The 17540-nt window shown below is 36.9% G+C and overlaps 1 protein-coding gene across 1 annotated transcript; it reads left to right on the top strand.

The window, feature by feature from the left end:
• The first annotated feature begins 2060 nt into the window (after positions 1-2060).
• On the top strand, positions 2061-3038 carry LOC131650313 (uncharacterized). Its single transcript, XM_058920026.1, has one exon. The coding sequence runs from the start codon at positions 2061-2063 to the stop codon at positions 3036-3038; it is 978 nt and encodes a 325-aa protein (XP_058776009.1).
• The last annotated feature ends 14502 nt before the right edge of the window (positions 3039-17540 follow it).

Below are 17540 nucleotides of genomic sequence, written 5' to 3'. Positions count from 1 at the left end.
AATTCGAAGATACATATCCGAATGCATTAAATATTAATTTTTGTTTATTTTAGTTCAGAGATGTATCTTTTATTTTTTTCAGAATTCTTTTTTGGTAAATTAGGAGATGTATCTCCGAAGATACCATTTATTTCGATTATCATCAATTTCTCAACAAAATTTAATAAATAGAAATTTTTCAAAAATAGAAATTTCTTATTTTTCTATAAATAAATATTTTTTTATTTACAATAATTATTTTTATTTTCTTAACTAATATATAATTGATAATTCATATAATAATTATTATTATAATTATTTTCTTGAATGATATATAATTTATATAATTATTATTATTATAATTTTTTTTAACTAACATATAATTCATGTGTTATTATTTTCTATAATAATAATTTTTTATATCATTATATTAATATTTTAGGAATAAAACCAGACAATCTAGATTGATATATTTTAATAATAAAATCATGTAAAAAAATTATCAAAATAAACTAAAAATAATAATATTTTATTTATTTTAATTCAATGTTTTTTGTACTAAATTATATTATTTAAAATCATGATTTTTATATTATTTATTATTTTTTATACTAAAAATGAATTATTTGATATAAAAAACTTAAAATGTAATTATTTTTACAATCTTAAAATGAGGCCAAATAAGAGTTAAATATCAATCTATATATTGAACAATTGTTTTTCAAAAAAAATAATTGTAGTAATATAATTATAATTATATAATAATTAGTCTATATGAATTATATATTAGTCAAAAACTTACTATAATAATTATTATTATTATGAGAATTATATATTAGAAAAAAAAATAATTATTATAGTAAATAATAATATTTATATTTATACAATTAATTAAAAAACTCTATTTGAAGAACATTTTTATTTTTATTTATTCTATTTTGTTTGAATAAATTGTATCTTCGAAGATACATCTTTGAATTTATCCAAAAATTTAAGAGATTAATCTCCGAACTAAATTTTTGTAAAAATAAAATATTATGTGTCCAAATATACATTTTTAAAATCTTAATAAAAATTTCGCAAACGGGTGCAATGAGATATTGTCAAATATTATTGTTATTATTAAATAATGAATACTAGTACTTATCTTAGTTGGGAATGTACTTGGACGGAATTTCAGATTTGGTGAAGAGCCCAGCGTTTAATTAAAAATCCGATAATGTGTAAAAAAACAATATCTACACTAAAATTCAAATTTTAAGATTTAAAAAGTATAACCTGGTTTGAATTTTGTTTATTTAATAACCTGGGTTGAATTGTGTTATATATTATAAACATTTTAAAATTTAAAAGTTGTGACTGAGTGCATGCACGTAACCCACCTTGGAAATTTATGATTACTTTCCATTTATTTATGCTTATTAATCGCGGGTATTATTTTATTCTATGTTCATTGGTAGGTATGGCATCTTCGTTAGTTACTTTTTATATTTTAGTTGGGGGATAAGTAACAACATACAAACTGATTCTCTCTGACGCATGTAACTTGTGTTTTCTGCACGAGATAAGAGTGAATCTCGAAAAATACCATGTATGAACTAGTATGTATGAATCAATTAAAGTTTTAAATGGTGATGGACGGGTTGGATCCTTTCAATATGTCTAAAAAAAATAGAGATTTATACTACTATAGTTTTAGATTAAATAAATAATATTAATGTTTATTATTTTAAAACTAATGACATTAATTAAATATTTGTTTTTGAGATAGTTTTATGTCTTAGTTTATGAACAATAATGGTAAATGACAATAAATACATGAAAAATAATTTTACATAGAAATGAATATTCACATTAAAAAACGGGTGACCTAAATATTTTGGTCCATGAATCAATATTTTGTCATGAATCCTCTGCTAGGGTTTATCGATGAGACTGGTGACAAAACTGGTAATATCACGCATGGAAGTCCGGGAAAGAGTACGGCTGAGGTAGATTTACAGGAGAGGAGCACGAAGAAGGTGAAAGAGGTGGTAAGAGAATCCCTTGTAGAAAAAGGAGTCTCCTTTAAGGAGATTATGATGGGGCGGAATCTGGAGGAGATGGAAGAGGATCAGGGAGGCAGTGATGGCGAAGAAAATACGATGGAAGTGACTTATGGAGAGATCAACGTGGAAGAAGGAATGGTGGGAGGATATGAATGTCCGAACTTCATTTTTTCCGAGGAGGAGAAAAAAAGAATCCAAAGACCATGGAGGAGAGGAGTCATAGTGAAGCTCTTAGGAAGGAAAATTGGCTATAAAGCTCTTGAAAGCAGATTGAATCAGATGTGGGTGAAAAGATGGGTCATTAGCATCATAGATTGGAGCAATGACTACTATTTGGTGGCATTCTCGCATGATGATGATAAGAAAGCAGCTCTGGCTAATGGTCCGTGGTTTATATATGACCATTATCTGACAGTTAAGGATTGGCGTCCAAATTTCCAATCGGAGAGTGATACTATAGACGAAGTCGCGGTGTGGGTTCGTATCTCTGGACTCCCTATTGAGTATTATGATCCGAGGGCGTTATCGGAGTTTGGAAACAAAATTGGGAGAACAATCAAAGTAGATAAAACTACTATCAAGCAGGAAAGAGGAAAATATGCTCGAGTTTGTGTGGCTGTTAACTTGGCAAAACCATTACTTGCAATGTTTCGAATTGAAGGAAGCAGCTATAAGGTAGAATATGAAGGATTACATCTGCTGTGCCTTGTGTGTGGTAGGTATGGTCATTATAAGGAGGGATGTGCATATGCTGGAAACAGGAAGGAGAATGAAGTGATGACTGGAGAAGGTACAAGTGGTCATGCTGAGGCTAGCAATGGAGGTTACAGTTCGGTGCCTACAGATAAAGAAGGTCCTTGGAAGGTTGTCCAGAAACCCAGGAGAAACAAGAAATCGGTAGATGGCCGGAAAAACAATGGTCCGATCAGAATTAATGATCTTTCCAAAACTAGCGGATCCAGATTCCTTGTTTTGGATAGTGGAGATTCGGAATTCGGAATTGATTGCTAATAAAAGTGCTGGAATTGATAACATAAATGAGGATAATGGTATTTATGAATTGGAAATGGAAGTAAATACCAATACGGAAGGTGCAGATGGGAATAAAAAGGTTGGTGATCTCGAGGTGAATAAGGAGAGAGATTGTGGCCGACATAATAATTATGGGATCATTGATGGTGCTTTTAAGGAGGCTTCTAGGTCAAAACAAAATGGAGGTGATGGAAATGACGAGATAATACATTCCTTATGCAGTATTGGAATTAATGGGGGAAAGGATTGATGGAATTAAAAGAAAAGACAAGGAAATTATTACTGGGAATGGCAGGAAGAATAAAAAGGAAATAAAAAGCAAAAAGGATTTTCTTGTTACACGTGGAGGCATTCAAGTTAAGGAGAAAAGCAGTGGGATAAATATGTCTAGCATGGAGGGTATTTTTGGCAAGTTAAATCCTAGAGGTACACGTGTGGCAGACAAATTTGAATTATTTAATATTAAAAGGAAGGATATGAGGACTATGGAGGGAGATAAAAGAAGCAACATGCGTGAGAATAAAGACCCAGGTGGATCGGTGGGATTGGTGCATGTTCATGCAAACATGCAAGGAAAAGTTGATATGGAGAAACCCCCTGATATAGTGCTTCCGGCTATTGAAAATCAACAAAGTCAGTCTACTAAGGCTGATCATGGCTTGGAAATGGAAGCTGACGAAACAAACATGGAGAGAGATGATTTTGAGCAGGAGGAGGCTTTGGAGATTGTTAAGGAAACTCCTTAAGCGTGATTTTTGGCTACTATCTATCCTTTAAATAGTTATTATGATTAGTACAAACTTCAAAATAATGGTGTGAAATTGCAGGGGTGCGGCTAGCCAGGTATTTTACAGATATTGTGAGCAATATATAGAGAACTATAGACCTTCTGTTCTGGTTGTGATAGAAACTAGGTGCAATCCGGGCCTTCTCAGTAATTCTTTAGAGAGGTTGGGATATGACTGTTTGGGGAGCATGGAGAACAACGGCTATGCTGGAGGGATTGTAGTTGCTTGGAGGTCTTGTGATATAAGGCTTATCACGTGCAAGAAGGAGACCCAGTTTATCCATTTTAAAGTGGAAATCGAGAAGGAGAAGGATTGGTATTTTACGGCTATTTATGCGAGCCCTAATGATCTACAGAAAAATGTGCTTTGGACGGAGCTGAAGAATCTGGCTGGTAGTATTAATGGTTCTTGGATGCTGGCTGGTGACTTTAATGATATAGCGCATAGTATGGAGAAAAAAGGTGGACTTCCCGCATCTCTCAATAGGTGCAAGAAATTCAGAGACAGAATGGATGCTTGTAGAGTGAATGATGTTGAATCTCGTGGCCCTAATTTTACATGGAGGGGTCCTATCTATCATGGTGGCCAAAGAATCTGTGAGAAATTGGATAGGGCTCTTAGCAATGATGATTGGAGAATTCAATTTCCGGAAGCCTATGTTAAGGTGTTGGTTAGAGTGGAGTTCTCAGATCATCACCCTATTCTAATTAACCTCAAAGAAGATAATTTTGATCATGCTCCTAAGTCGTTTAGATTCGAGAATGCTTGGTTGCTGAATGTATCGTACAATAATATGCTTCATCAATCCTGGACTAAAGATACTCCTATTAGAATTAATCTCCAAAATGTTGTTGAAGGCATTAATAGGTGGAAATTTGATACCTTTAATAAGATCAAAAGAAAGAAGAAGGAGATTCTTAGAAGGCTGGAAGGTACGCAGAAAAAGCTTCAACTCCAAGACAATTATGGTGGGATGAGGAAGCTGGAAGCGAACTTACAAGAGGAGCTAAGTGGTATCCTCAATCAGGAGGAGCTTATGTGGCATCAAAGGTCGAGGACTATGTGGGTAGCTGACGGAGATCGGAATACCAAATACTATCACATGAAAACTATTGCTAGAAGGAAAAGAAACAAAATTCTTATGTTGAAGAATGATAATGGTGTATGGTTGGAAGATCAAACCAGCTTGCAGGAGCATGTCACAATGTTTTATAAAAGGTTATTTGATAGCTCCAATTCTTTGAGTCCTTGGAAGAAATCTATAGTGGGATATCCGATTCTTAGTAGGGATAGTGTGAATGAGATGAAGGCTGGTATAAGCTATGCTGAAGTTAAAAGGGCTGTGTTTTCCATGAAGCCATGGAAGGCCCCAGGACCCAACGGATTTCCAGCAGGATTTTATCAAAAATCCTGGGATGTTGTTGGTACTGATGTTTATAAGTTTGTGAAGGAAGTGTGGAAGTGCCCTAGCATGATCAGTGAGATAAATAAGACGGACATTTGTCTTATTCCGAAGGTGGAGCATCCTCAAACTATCACTCAATTCCGACCTATTTCGTTGTGTAACACGATATACAAAATTATCAGCAAGGTGGTGGTAACTAGACTAAAAGCTTCTATGGATTATCTTGTCTCCCCGTATCAAACATGATTTGTTCCTGGGCGCTCTATCCATGAGAATATTATCATTGCGAATGAGATAGCGCACTGCATGAATAACAAGAAAGGAAAGCAGTGATTCTTTGCCATCAAAATTGACTTGGCTAAAGCTTATGACAAGCTTAATTGGGAGTTTATTTGGAGGATTATCAGTGAGATTGGTATGCCAGAGGAAATGATCAATATCATTATGCATGGTGTTACTAGTGTTGAGAAGAATGTCAACTGGAATGGTAATCGTAGTGAGTTCTTTAGACCGCATCGAGGTATTCGTCAGGGAGATCCGTTATCCCTGTATCTCTTTATGCTCTGCATTGACAAGCTGTCCCATTTGATTGAGCATGAGGTTAATCAGAAAAAGTGGAAGTCGCTTCATGTTGGAAGGAAAGGTGTGCATATTTCTCATTTAATGTTTGCAGATGACCTTCTTTTATTCGGTGAAGCCTCTGAGAAACAAATTCTTTGCATTAAACAAACACTTGATATCTTTTGCAAGATGTCCGGTCAAGAAATTAGCAGGGAAAAGTCCAGCATTGTTTTCTCCAAGAATGTGGCCAGAAGTTTGAGAAACAAGTTGGTGAGTGTTTCTGGCTTTAGGGAGACTAGCGGATTTGGCAAGTACCTAGGGGTTCCCCTAACTGGTAGAGCCCTTAGGAAGCAAGACTGTGAATACGTGACGGAACAAATTATGCATAAGTTGAATAATTGGAAGGCGATGAATCTTTCCTTTGCGGGTAGAGTTACTCTCGCGAAGAGTGTAATGGAAGCTATGCCAGTGTATCCAATGATGACAAACCTTCTTCCGGCAGAAACTATTAATCAGATTCAAAAGTTGCAGCGAGATTTTATATGGGGAGACACTGAGGATAAGAAGAAGTTCCATGCTATTAGATGGGATACTGTTACTAAGCCAAAAGATATTGGTGGTTTAGGGTTACGCGATATGCACCTTATGAATGAGGTTTGTATTATGAAACTTGGATGCAAGATTATTAATGGTGATAACGATATTTGGTGTAATACCATGAGAGGAAAATACAAGGTTGACAGTAGTAGCACTCATCTTAAAGCAAGGAGCACTGATTCAGCCCTGTGGAAAGCCATTGTGAAAACTTCGGATAAGCTTCGTGAGCTTGGAGTTTGGAGGATTGATGATGGTAAGATGGTAAAGGCGTGGGAAGATTGTTGGGTGGAGGCTGGTGAATGTATTACAGACAGTATAGACCATATCCCATTGGATGTTAATGAAGCAATGGTTTGTGATCTTATAGGAGAGGATGGTGACTGGAATTGGAGTATTATGGAGTGGATTCCGCCTCAAATTAAATTGAAGATTGAAGGATAGAAAAACACTTAGAAAGGGGGGGATTGAATAAGTGTGACTTTAAATCTTAGGCGATAAAAATAAATTGCACAATTATTTTTATCCTGGTTCGCTGTTAACGAAGCTACTCCAGTCCACCCCCGCAGAGATGATTTACCTCAACTGAGGATTTAATCCACTAATCGCACGGATTACAATGGTTTTCCACTTAGTCCGCAACTAAGTCTTCCAGAGTCTTCTGATCACACACTGATCACTCCAGGAACAACTGCTTAGTTCACTCCTAAGACTTTTCTAGAGTCTACTGATCAACACGATCACTCTAGGCTTAGTTCACTCCTAAGACTTCCTCTAGAGTATTCTGATCAACCTGATCACTCTAGTTACAAACTGCTCAGCCAACTGCCAAGACTTCCTAGAGTATACTGATCAACACGATCACTCTAGTTCCTTACAACTTAATGTAATCTATTCAAGAGTTTACAAATGCTTCTTAAAAGCGATAATCACAACTGTGATATTTCTCTTAACGTTTAAGCTTAATCTCACTAAGATATTACAACAGCAATGTAGTGAGTTGATGAAGATTCTGAGTTGTGATTTGAACAGAGTTTCAGCAAGTTGATTTGAATTGTATTGGTGCGAAAATCGTTAACCTTGCTTCTCATCAGAACTTCATATTTATAGGCGTTGAGAAGATGACCGTTGAGTGCATTTAATGCTTTGCGTGTTCCGTACAGCATTGCATTTAATGTTATACGCTTTTGTCAACTACCTCGAGCCTTGTTCACGCTGTGTCTACTGACGTTGCCTTTAGTAGCTATAACGTTCCTTTTGTCAGTCAGCGTAGTCTGCCACGTGTACTTCCTTCTGATCTGATGTTTGTGAATATGACGTTTGAATATCATCAGAGTCAAACAGCTTGGTGCATAGCATCTTCTGATCTTCTGATCTTGAAGTGCTTCTGTTGCGTGATACCATCTTCTGATCTTCAGTGCTTCTGATCTCATGTTCTTCTGATGCTTCCATAGACCCATGTTCTGATTCTGCTTCGACCATCTTCTGATGTCTTGCCAGACCATGTTCTGATGTTGCATGCTGAACCATTTGAGACACATCTTCTGAGCGCTGAATTATGCGTACTCTTTATATATTTCCTGAAAGGGAAATTGCATTGGATTAGAGTACCATATTATCTTAAGCAAAATTCATATTATTGTTATCATCAAAACTAAGATAATTGATAAGAACAAATCTTGTTCTAACAATCTCCCCCTTTTTGATGATGACAAAAACATATATAAATGATATGAATTTGCGATCAGAAAGAGTAGACGGCAAAAGACAAATTACACAGCTATAGCATAAGCATATGAAAATGTCTCCCCCTGAGATTAACAATCTCCCCCTGAGATAAATAATCTCCCCCTGAAATAAATACTCGAAGAACTTTAATAAAAGACTTCCCTGATTATTTCGGTAGAGACGATCATATAAGCTTCTGCCTTCAGAGAATTCATAGCTTCTGACTTCTGCTTCCATTGGACAGCTTCAGAACTTGAATTTCTTTAGATCCTTAGAACACTCACAGCTTCTGATTCCTGCTTCCATCGTGGACAGCTTCAGAACTTGAATTTCTTTGATCTTCAGAACATTCACAGCTTCTGACTTCTGCTTCCATTCAGGACAGCTTCAGAACTTGAGTTTTCTGGATCTTTTAGAACATTCTCATCTTCTGATTTCTGCTTCCCTCGGATAGCTTCAGAACTTTGAATGTCTACCAATCATCACTTCATGCTAGATTTGTATCAGAACATTGTTGAATGTACCAGAGCATCATCAGAGCATCTCTACATCCTGAAATGTTACAGAACAAAAACTAAACGACAGAAGTCAGCATGAACGAGTTAGAACATAAAATGTATGTTTGAACACATTATATGTATCAGAGCCATATAGGCTGATATAATGTATCAGAGCAAATAATGTATCAGAGCCATAACATTATATGTATCAGAGCAAATAGAATTTTGTCAGAACAGGATAGACAATATATTCAAATTCTATTATCAGTGCTTCTGATTCATTCTTCTTTCTTGCTTCTGATCTCTGAAGCTTGACAGCACTCAGCTTGCTTCAGTTTCCAAGAGCTTATTCCTTTTACAGAATAACGCTTCTTATGGTTTTGCTTCTAGTGTTTGCTTCTGAAGATTCACTTCACTTCTTTGTACTTGCAAAACACTTAAACCATATAGAACTTGCAGTTCTTGTTAGTGAATGTGTGGGAGCCTTTACCCAGCAACTGATAGATTTAATCAAATCATTTATCATTTATCTTCTCCCCCTTTTTGTCATAACATCAAAAAGAATATTTAAAAAGATTCAGATGTATAAAACGACAAAAGAAAACATTTACTGGAATGTAAAACACAAAGAAGGTTTTTCATTGATAAGCAAAAGAGGATTACAAGAAGATGTGCAACAAAGAAAAATAAAACTACTAAGACCAAAGTCTAGGACCCTAGCTAAAACAACGTCTGTGCCAGCATGCCATGAAGGAGTAAAACGCCTCATTGACTGCTTTTTGGGCTTTCAGGCGAGGGATCAGGGAGACTTTGTCCTGAAGCAGATCTTCCACCACCTTTACCAGAGACAACATCCTCAGCGGGTGAAGATGAAGAGATGTCTTCAGAAGAGATTAAGGGAGAGGAAAGATTTGAGGAAGCTGAGTCTTGAAGGTCGAAAGATGAGGAAGAAGATGGAGATGATGGAGGGCTTTCACCAGGAGGATGAAACACACGTCTAGAATAGTTTCCAGACAACATTGCTTCGAATGGATTCACCTTGAGAGGATCATAGGTGATTTTGATCTTTTTGGGTTTGGAAGGTGATGTTTCAACAGCTTTTCGTTTGTTGTTTTTATCATTTTCATTATTTCCTGGGCTTGATGAAGAGTTCATGATGGGTTTGCAGAAAAATGAACAGGTAGGGTTTGATATGGAAGAGAGGGAGAGACAAAAACACTTAAACGAATGATGAATGCAAGGAGATAGAAAACCAAAAACCATTTTGAAGAGTATTTAAAAGAAAATAAAATGAAACGAATGATGACAAGCATTTAATGTTACGTGACGTGAGGAGAGATAATAAAGACAAATGAGGTGACTAGCACAGTTACCTATGGTCGGCGTCCCTTCAACTGCACGCGCGCTTATCCATGAATAGTAACGACAGGTTTACCATCCCGAGATAAAACGTAACAGCTGTTTTGCTTTAAAAGAGGTTCTGAATCAACTTAGACAATGAAACGTTAGTAATAACCGAATCATAATTTCTAAAAGAATTCAATCAGAACTTCTGATAAAAAAAATGTTCCACATTCATTTCAGAAGATACTCATACATGAGAACTTCTCATCTTCTCATTCTGGGCATAAATCCATACTGATATTCTTCAGAATGAACTTAAACCTATCTTCAGCCAGGGGTTTTGTAAAGATATCAGCCCATTGATGGTTTGTATCCACAAAGTTTAAAGAAATAACACCCTTCTGAACATAGTCCCTTATGAAATGATGTTTTATCTCAATATGTTTAGCTTTTGAATGAAGAATAGGATTCTTAGATAAACATATAGCAGAAGTATTATCACAGAATATAGGAATGTTACTCTCAAATATCTGATAATCTTCTAACTGACTCTTCATCCAGAGCATCTGTGTACTACAACCAGCAGCTGCGACATATTCTGCTTCTGTGGTTGATAGAGCAATGGTTGCTTGCTTCTTGCTGTACCAGGAGATTAAGTGACTTCCAAGAAATTGGCAACTTCCTGAAGTACTTTTTCTTTCAATTCTGTCTCCAGCATAATCAGCATCGCAGAATCCTACTAAGTTGTATTCTTTAGATTTTCTGTAAACTAAACCAACATTAGTAGTACCTTTCAGATACCTTAGAATTCTCTTAACAGCAGTTAAATGAGATTCTCTAGGATCTGATTGGAATCTAGCACACAAACAAACACTGAACAGAATGTCAGGTCTAGAAGCAGTCAGATATAGAAGAGATCCAATCATACCTCTGTATAACTTCTGATCTACCTTCTTACTTACCTCATCCTTACCTAGGATGCATGTTGGATGCATAGGAGTTTTGGCTTCTTTGCAGTCCAGAAGATTAAACTTCTTCAGAAGTTCCTTCACATACTTGGTTTGGTGAACATACGTTCCTTCTGATGTTTGATTAATTTGTATTCCGAGAAAATACTTGAGTTCTCCCATCATGCTCATTTCAAACTCAGCCTGCATAGACTTAGCAAACTCCTTTCCAAGTGTAGCATTAGATGTTCCAAAAATAATATCATCTACATATATTTGACAGATTAAAATATCCTTTTCAAAGGTTTTACAAAAGAGAGTAGTGTCCACTTTTCCTCTAGTGAAACCATTATCCAGAAGGAAAGAACTTAAGCGTTCATACCAAGCTCTGGGAGCCTGTTTCAATCCATACAATGATTTCTTAAGTTTAAAAACATGATTAGGAGACATAGAGTCTTCAAAACCAGGAGGTTGATGGACATAAACTTCTTCATCTATATAACCATTTAAGAAGGCACTCTTAACATCCATCTGATAGAGAGTGATGTTATGTTGAGTGGCAAAAGAAATTAATAAGCGAATAGATTCTAACCTGGCCACTGGTGCAAAGGTTTCTGTATAATCAATCCCTTCTTGCTGACTATAACCCTGAGCCACCAGTCTGGCTTTGTTCCTTACCACTTCTCCTTTCTCACTGAGCTTGTTTCTGAAGACCCATTTTGTACCAATTATATTGAATCCATCTGGTCTAGGAACAAGATCCCAAACATCATTCCTTGTAAACTGATTTAGTTCTTCTTGCATAGCAATTATCCAGTCTGGATCTTCTAGAGCATGATCAACAGAAGTTGGCTCGATCAAAGATACAAGACCTAATTGACAGTCTGCATTGTTCTTAAGGAATGCTCTTGTTCTGATTGGATCATCCTTCTTTCCAAGAATGACATCTTCTGAATGACCGGAGATGAGTCTGGATGATCTTCTGACAGATGGTTCTTCAGAAATGCTTAGATCTTCCAGAGAAGCTGATACTTGATCTTCCGATTCTTTGCTTCTGAGAGGTTCTGCTTCTGATGCGTTGCTTCTTGGCTCAACAACTTCTGATATGTCAATATCACAATCTGCAAAATTATCAAACTGCTTTGGTTTTTCAGAACCAAGCTTATCATCAAACCTGATATTGATTGATTCTTCTACAACCAATGTTTCAGTATTGTAAACTCTGTAGCCTTCTGAGCGTTCAGAATATCCAAGAAGGAAACATTTTTGTGCTTTGGAATCAAACTTACCAAGATGATCTTTAGTGTTCAGAATAAAGCATACACATCCAAAAGGATGGAAATATGAAATGTTGGGCTTTCTATTCTTCCACAATTCATAGGGAGTCTTATTTAGAATAGGTCTGATAGAGATTCTATTCTGAATATAGCATGCAGTGTTTATTGCTTCTGCCCAGAAATGCTTAGCCATATTGGTTTCATTGATCATGGTTCTGGCCATTTCTTGCAGAGTCCTATTCTTTCGTTCTACAACCCCATTTTGCTGTGGAGTTCTAGGACAAGAGAAATCATGGGCAATACCATTTTCTTTGAAGAATTCTTCAAAGGATTTGTTCTCAAATTCACCACCATGATCACTTCTGACCTTTATGATTTTACACTCTTTTTCAGATTGAATCTGAATGCAGAAATCAAAGAACACTGAATGAGTCTCATCCTTGTGTTTCAAGAATTTTACCCAAGTCCAGCGACTATAATCATCTACGATGAATAATCCATATTTCTTCCCTCTGACAGATGCTGTTTTGACTGGGCCAAACAGATCAATGTGCAAGAGTTCTAATGGCCTTGAGGTAGAAACAACATTCTTAGATTTGAATGCAGGTTTGGAGAACTTGCCCTTCTGACATGCTTCACAAAGAGCATCTGATTGGAATTTCAGATTAGGGAGTCCTCTGACAAGATTCAGTTTGTTAATTTGAGAGATCTTTCTCAAACTAGCATGACCTAATCTCCTGTGCCAGACCCACTGCTCTTCAGAAACAGACATAAGACAAGTCACCTTCTGACTCATAAGATCTTGCAGATCTGTCTTATAAATGTTGTTCTTCCTCTTGCCTGTAAATAGGATTGAGCCATCCTTCTGATTTACAGCCTTGCAAGACTCTTGATTAAAGATTATATCATAACCATTGTCACTTAATTGACTGATAGATAAAAGGTTATGTGTTAATCCTTCTACAAGAAGTACATTAGAGATGGAAGGAGAGTTACCAGACTTTATAGTTCCAGAGCCAATTATCTTGCCCTTCTGATCTCCTCCGAACTTGACTTCTCCTCCAGACTTAAGCACCAGGTCTTGGAACATAGACCTTCTTCCTGTCATGTGTCGCGAGCATCCAGAGTCCAGGTACCATGACATGTTGTGCTTTGTCCTTCTTGCAGCCAAGGATATCTGCAATAGGAATAATCTTATCCTTAGGTACCCACATTTTCTTGGGTCCTTTCTTGTTAGATTTTCTCAAGTTCTGTTTGAACTTGGATTTAACATTGTAAGCAATAGGAGGAACAGCATGATAATTCTTAATGTGAGTTTCATGATATTTCCTAGGTTGTGTCACATGCTTCTTAGTGTGTGTAATGTGAAAACTTTGTGCATGTGAAGTGTGCCTAATATCATGAGAGTGGCCATACTTGAACTGATCATACAATGGCTTGTATGTGAGTTTCATTTCATCAACGGGTTCAAGTTTGTATGGGGTTTCACCCTCATAACCAATGCCAACTCTTTTGTTTCCAGATACGGCATATATCATAGAAGCTAGCTGACTTCTGCCAATACTTCTAGATAAGAACTTCCTGAAACTTAAATCATATTCTTTCAGAATATGGTTTAGACTGGGAGTGGATTTTTCTGAATCAGAAGGAGATCCAACATTATTGGATAGTTTTAAAAGTTTTTCTTTTAATTCAGAATTCTCCAATTCAAGCCTCTTTGTTTCAAATTCAAATAGCTTTTTCAGCTTTTTGTATTTAATACAAATCTGAGACTTGGATTCCAGAAGTTCAGTTAATCCGGAAACTAACTCATCTCTAGTAAGTTCAGAAAATACCTCTTCAGAATCTGATTCTGATGTAGATTCTGATCCGTCATCTTCTGTCGCCATCAGCGCACAGTTGGCCTGCTCATCTTCTGAATCATCTTCTGACTCATCCCAGGTTGCCATAAGACCTTTCTTCTTATGAAACTTTTTCTTGGGACTTTCCTTCTGAAGATTTGGACATTCATTCTTGTAGTGTCCAGGCTCATTGCATTCATAGCACATGACCTTCTTCTTGTCAAATCTTCTTTCATCAGAAGATTCTCCACGTTCAAATTTCCTTGAACTTCTGAAGCCTCTGAACTTCCTTTGCTTGGTCTTCCAGAGTTGATTTAGCCTTCTGGAAATCATGGACAGTTCATCTTCTTCTTCAGATTCTGATTCTTCAGGATCTTCTTCTTTAGCCTGAAAAGCGTTAGTGCATTTCTTGATATTAGATTTTAATGCAATAGATTTACCTTTCTTTTGAGGCTCATTTGCATCCAGCTCAATCTCATGGCTTCTCAAGGCACTGATCAGCTCTTCCAGAGAAACTTCATTCAGATTCTTTGCAATCTTGAATGCAGTCACCATAGGACCCCATCTTCTGGGTAAGCTTCTGATGATTTTCTTTACATGATCAGCCTTGGTGTATCCTTTGTCAAGAACTCTCAATCCAGCAGTCAGAGTTTGAAATCTCGAAAACATCTTTTCAATGTCTTCATCATCCTCCATCTTGAAGGCTTCATACTTCTGGATTAAGGCTAGAGCTTTGGTCTCCTTGACTTGAGCGTTTCCTTCATGAGTCATTTTCAAGGACTCATATATATCATAGGCCGTTTCCCTGTTAGATATCTTCTCATACTCAGCATGAGAGATAGCATTCAGCAAAACAGTTCTGCATTTATGATGATTCCTGAAAAGCTTCTTTTGATCATCATTCATTTCTTGCCTTGACAGCTTTGCGCCACTGGCATTTACTGGATGTTTGTAACCATCCATCAGAAGATCCCATAGATCACCATCTAGACCCAGAAAGTAACTTTCCAGTTTATCTTTCCAGTATTCAAAGTTTTCACCATCAAATACCGGCGGTCTAGTATAACCATTGTTACCGTTGTATTGCTCAGCAGAGCCAGATGTAGATGTAGTCTTTTCACTTTCATCAACCATCTTTTAAATGAAGCGTTTTTCTCTTCCTGAATCTTTTCTAAACACGGTTAAGTGCTTGCACCTTAGAACCGGCGCTCTGATGCCAATTGAAGGATAGAAAAACACTTAGAAAGGGGGGGATTGAATAAGTGTGACTTTAAATCTTAGGCGATAAAAATAAATTGCACAATTATTTTTATCCTGGTTCGCTGTTAACGAAGCTACTCCAGTCCACCCCCGCAGAGATGATTTACCTCAACTGAGGATTTAATCCACTAATCGCACGGATTACAATGGTTTTCCACTTAGTCCGCAACTAAGTCTTCCAGAGTCTTCTGATCACACACTGATCACTCCAGGAACAACTGCTTAGTTCACTCCTAAGACTTTTCTAGAGTCTACTGATCAACACGATCACTCTAGGCTTAGTTCACTCCTAAGACTTCCTCTAGAGTATTCTGATCAACCTGATCACTCTAGTTACAAACTGCTCAGCCAACTGCCAAGACTTCCTAGAGTATACTGATCAACACGATCACTCTAGTTCCTTACAACTTAATGTAATCTATTCAAGAGTTTACAAATGCTTCTTAAAAGCGATAATCACAACTGTGATATTTCTCTTAACGTTTAAGCTTAATCTCACTAAGATATTACAACAGCAATGTAGTGAGTTGATGAAGATTCTGAGTTGTGATTTGAACAGAGTTTCAGCAAGTTGATTTGAATTGTATTGGTGCGAAAATCGTTAACCTTGCTTCTCATCAGAACTTCATATTTATAGGCGTTGAGAAGATGACCGTTGAGTGCATTTAATGCTTTGCGTGTTCCGTACAGCATTGCATTTAATGTTATACGCTTTTGTCAACTACCTCGAGCCTTGTTCACGCTGTGTCTACTGACGTTGCCTTTAGTAGCTATAACGTTCCTTTTGTCAGTCAGCGTAGTCTGCCACGTGTACTTCCTTCTGATCTGATGTTTGTGAATATGACGTTTGAATATCATCAGAGTCAAACAGCTTGGTGCATAGCATCTTCTGATCTTCTGATCTTGAAGTGCTTCTGTTGCGTGATACCATCTTCTGATCTTCAGTGCTTCTGATCTCATGTTCTTCTGATGCTTCCATAGACCCATGTTCTGATTCTGCTTCGACCATCTTCTGATGTCTTGCCAGACCATGTTCTGATGTTGCATGCTGAACCATTTGAGACACATCTTCTGAGCGCTGAATTATGCGTACTCTTTATATATTTCCTGAAAGGGAAATTGCATTGGATTAGAGTACCATATTATCTTAAGCAAAATTCATATTATTGTTATCATCAAAACTAAGATAATTGATAAGAACAAATCTTGTTCTAACAAAGATAGCTGCTATTTTACCTCCTGTAGCCCATGAGATTAAAGATGCCTTCCATGTTTCGAATGAAGATGATGGATCATTTTCCATTGGAAAGATGTATCGTCTTCTTATTAATGAAGAACATGGCAATATGAACAAGAACTGGGCTGAGATATGGAAGCTCCAAGTTTCGGAAAGAGTTCATAGTTTTATTTGGCTTTTGTATCATGACAGGTTGCTCACCAATCTCAGGCTGAATGGTTTTGGTTACGGGAATGCTAGCTGTACTCTTTGCGGACATGTCTATGAATCCACCTTACATGTGTTTAGAGACTGCAAGTTCGCGAAGCGAGTTTGGGACACTGTTGTTCTAACTGATATTGTTCAGGAGTTTTTCACTATGAATCTGAGTGATTGGGTGGAGCTGAACATGGTTGTGGGCAATAGGATGGATAGCGAGTGGAGGAACTACTGGGCTTTTGGTTGTTATTTCATCTGGTTTTGGAGGAATAAGGATACTCATAACCAAAGGTTTCTTAGACCGATGCATGAAAGAGAATTCATACGTGGTAGGATCAAGGAATACAATGATGCTATCAAGGTTAGCAAAAGCATTATGGACAGAAGATTGGAAGTTGAGAATATTAAGTGGTGCTTCCCAGAAGTTGGGTTTGTCAAGCTTAATGTGGATGGATCGACGGATGGCTCTGGTAACTCTGGCTGTGGAGGTATCATCAGATATTCTTCCGATATATGGCGTGGTAGCTTTTCGAAGTTTATTGGTAAATGTGGTGCTCTCTTGGCAGAATACTGGGGGATTTATGAAGGTATTGTTTTGGCGATTGGTTATGGTTTTAGGAATGTTGAAGTTCACTCGGATTCTAAGGTTGCTGTGGAATCCATCCTTTGTAAACACCACAGTAACAATGGAGCATCAACCATGGTGATTAGAATTCGAAGGCTGCTAGGGAATTTTGATGAGATTAAGCTTGTGCATGCTTACAGAGAATCGAATGTCTGTGCCAACTTGCTAGCTACGGC

This window comes from Vicia villosa, linkage group LG2 (assembly GCF_029867415.1).
Source record: "Vicia villosa cultivar HV-30 ecotype Madison, WI linkage group LG2, Vvil1.0, whole genome shotgun sequence".
NCBI lineage: Eukaryota > Viridiplantae > Streptophyta > Magnoliopsida > Fabales > Fabaceae > Vicia > Vicia villosa.
This window is presented reverse-complemented; position numbering and strand designations above follow the sequence as displayed.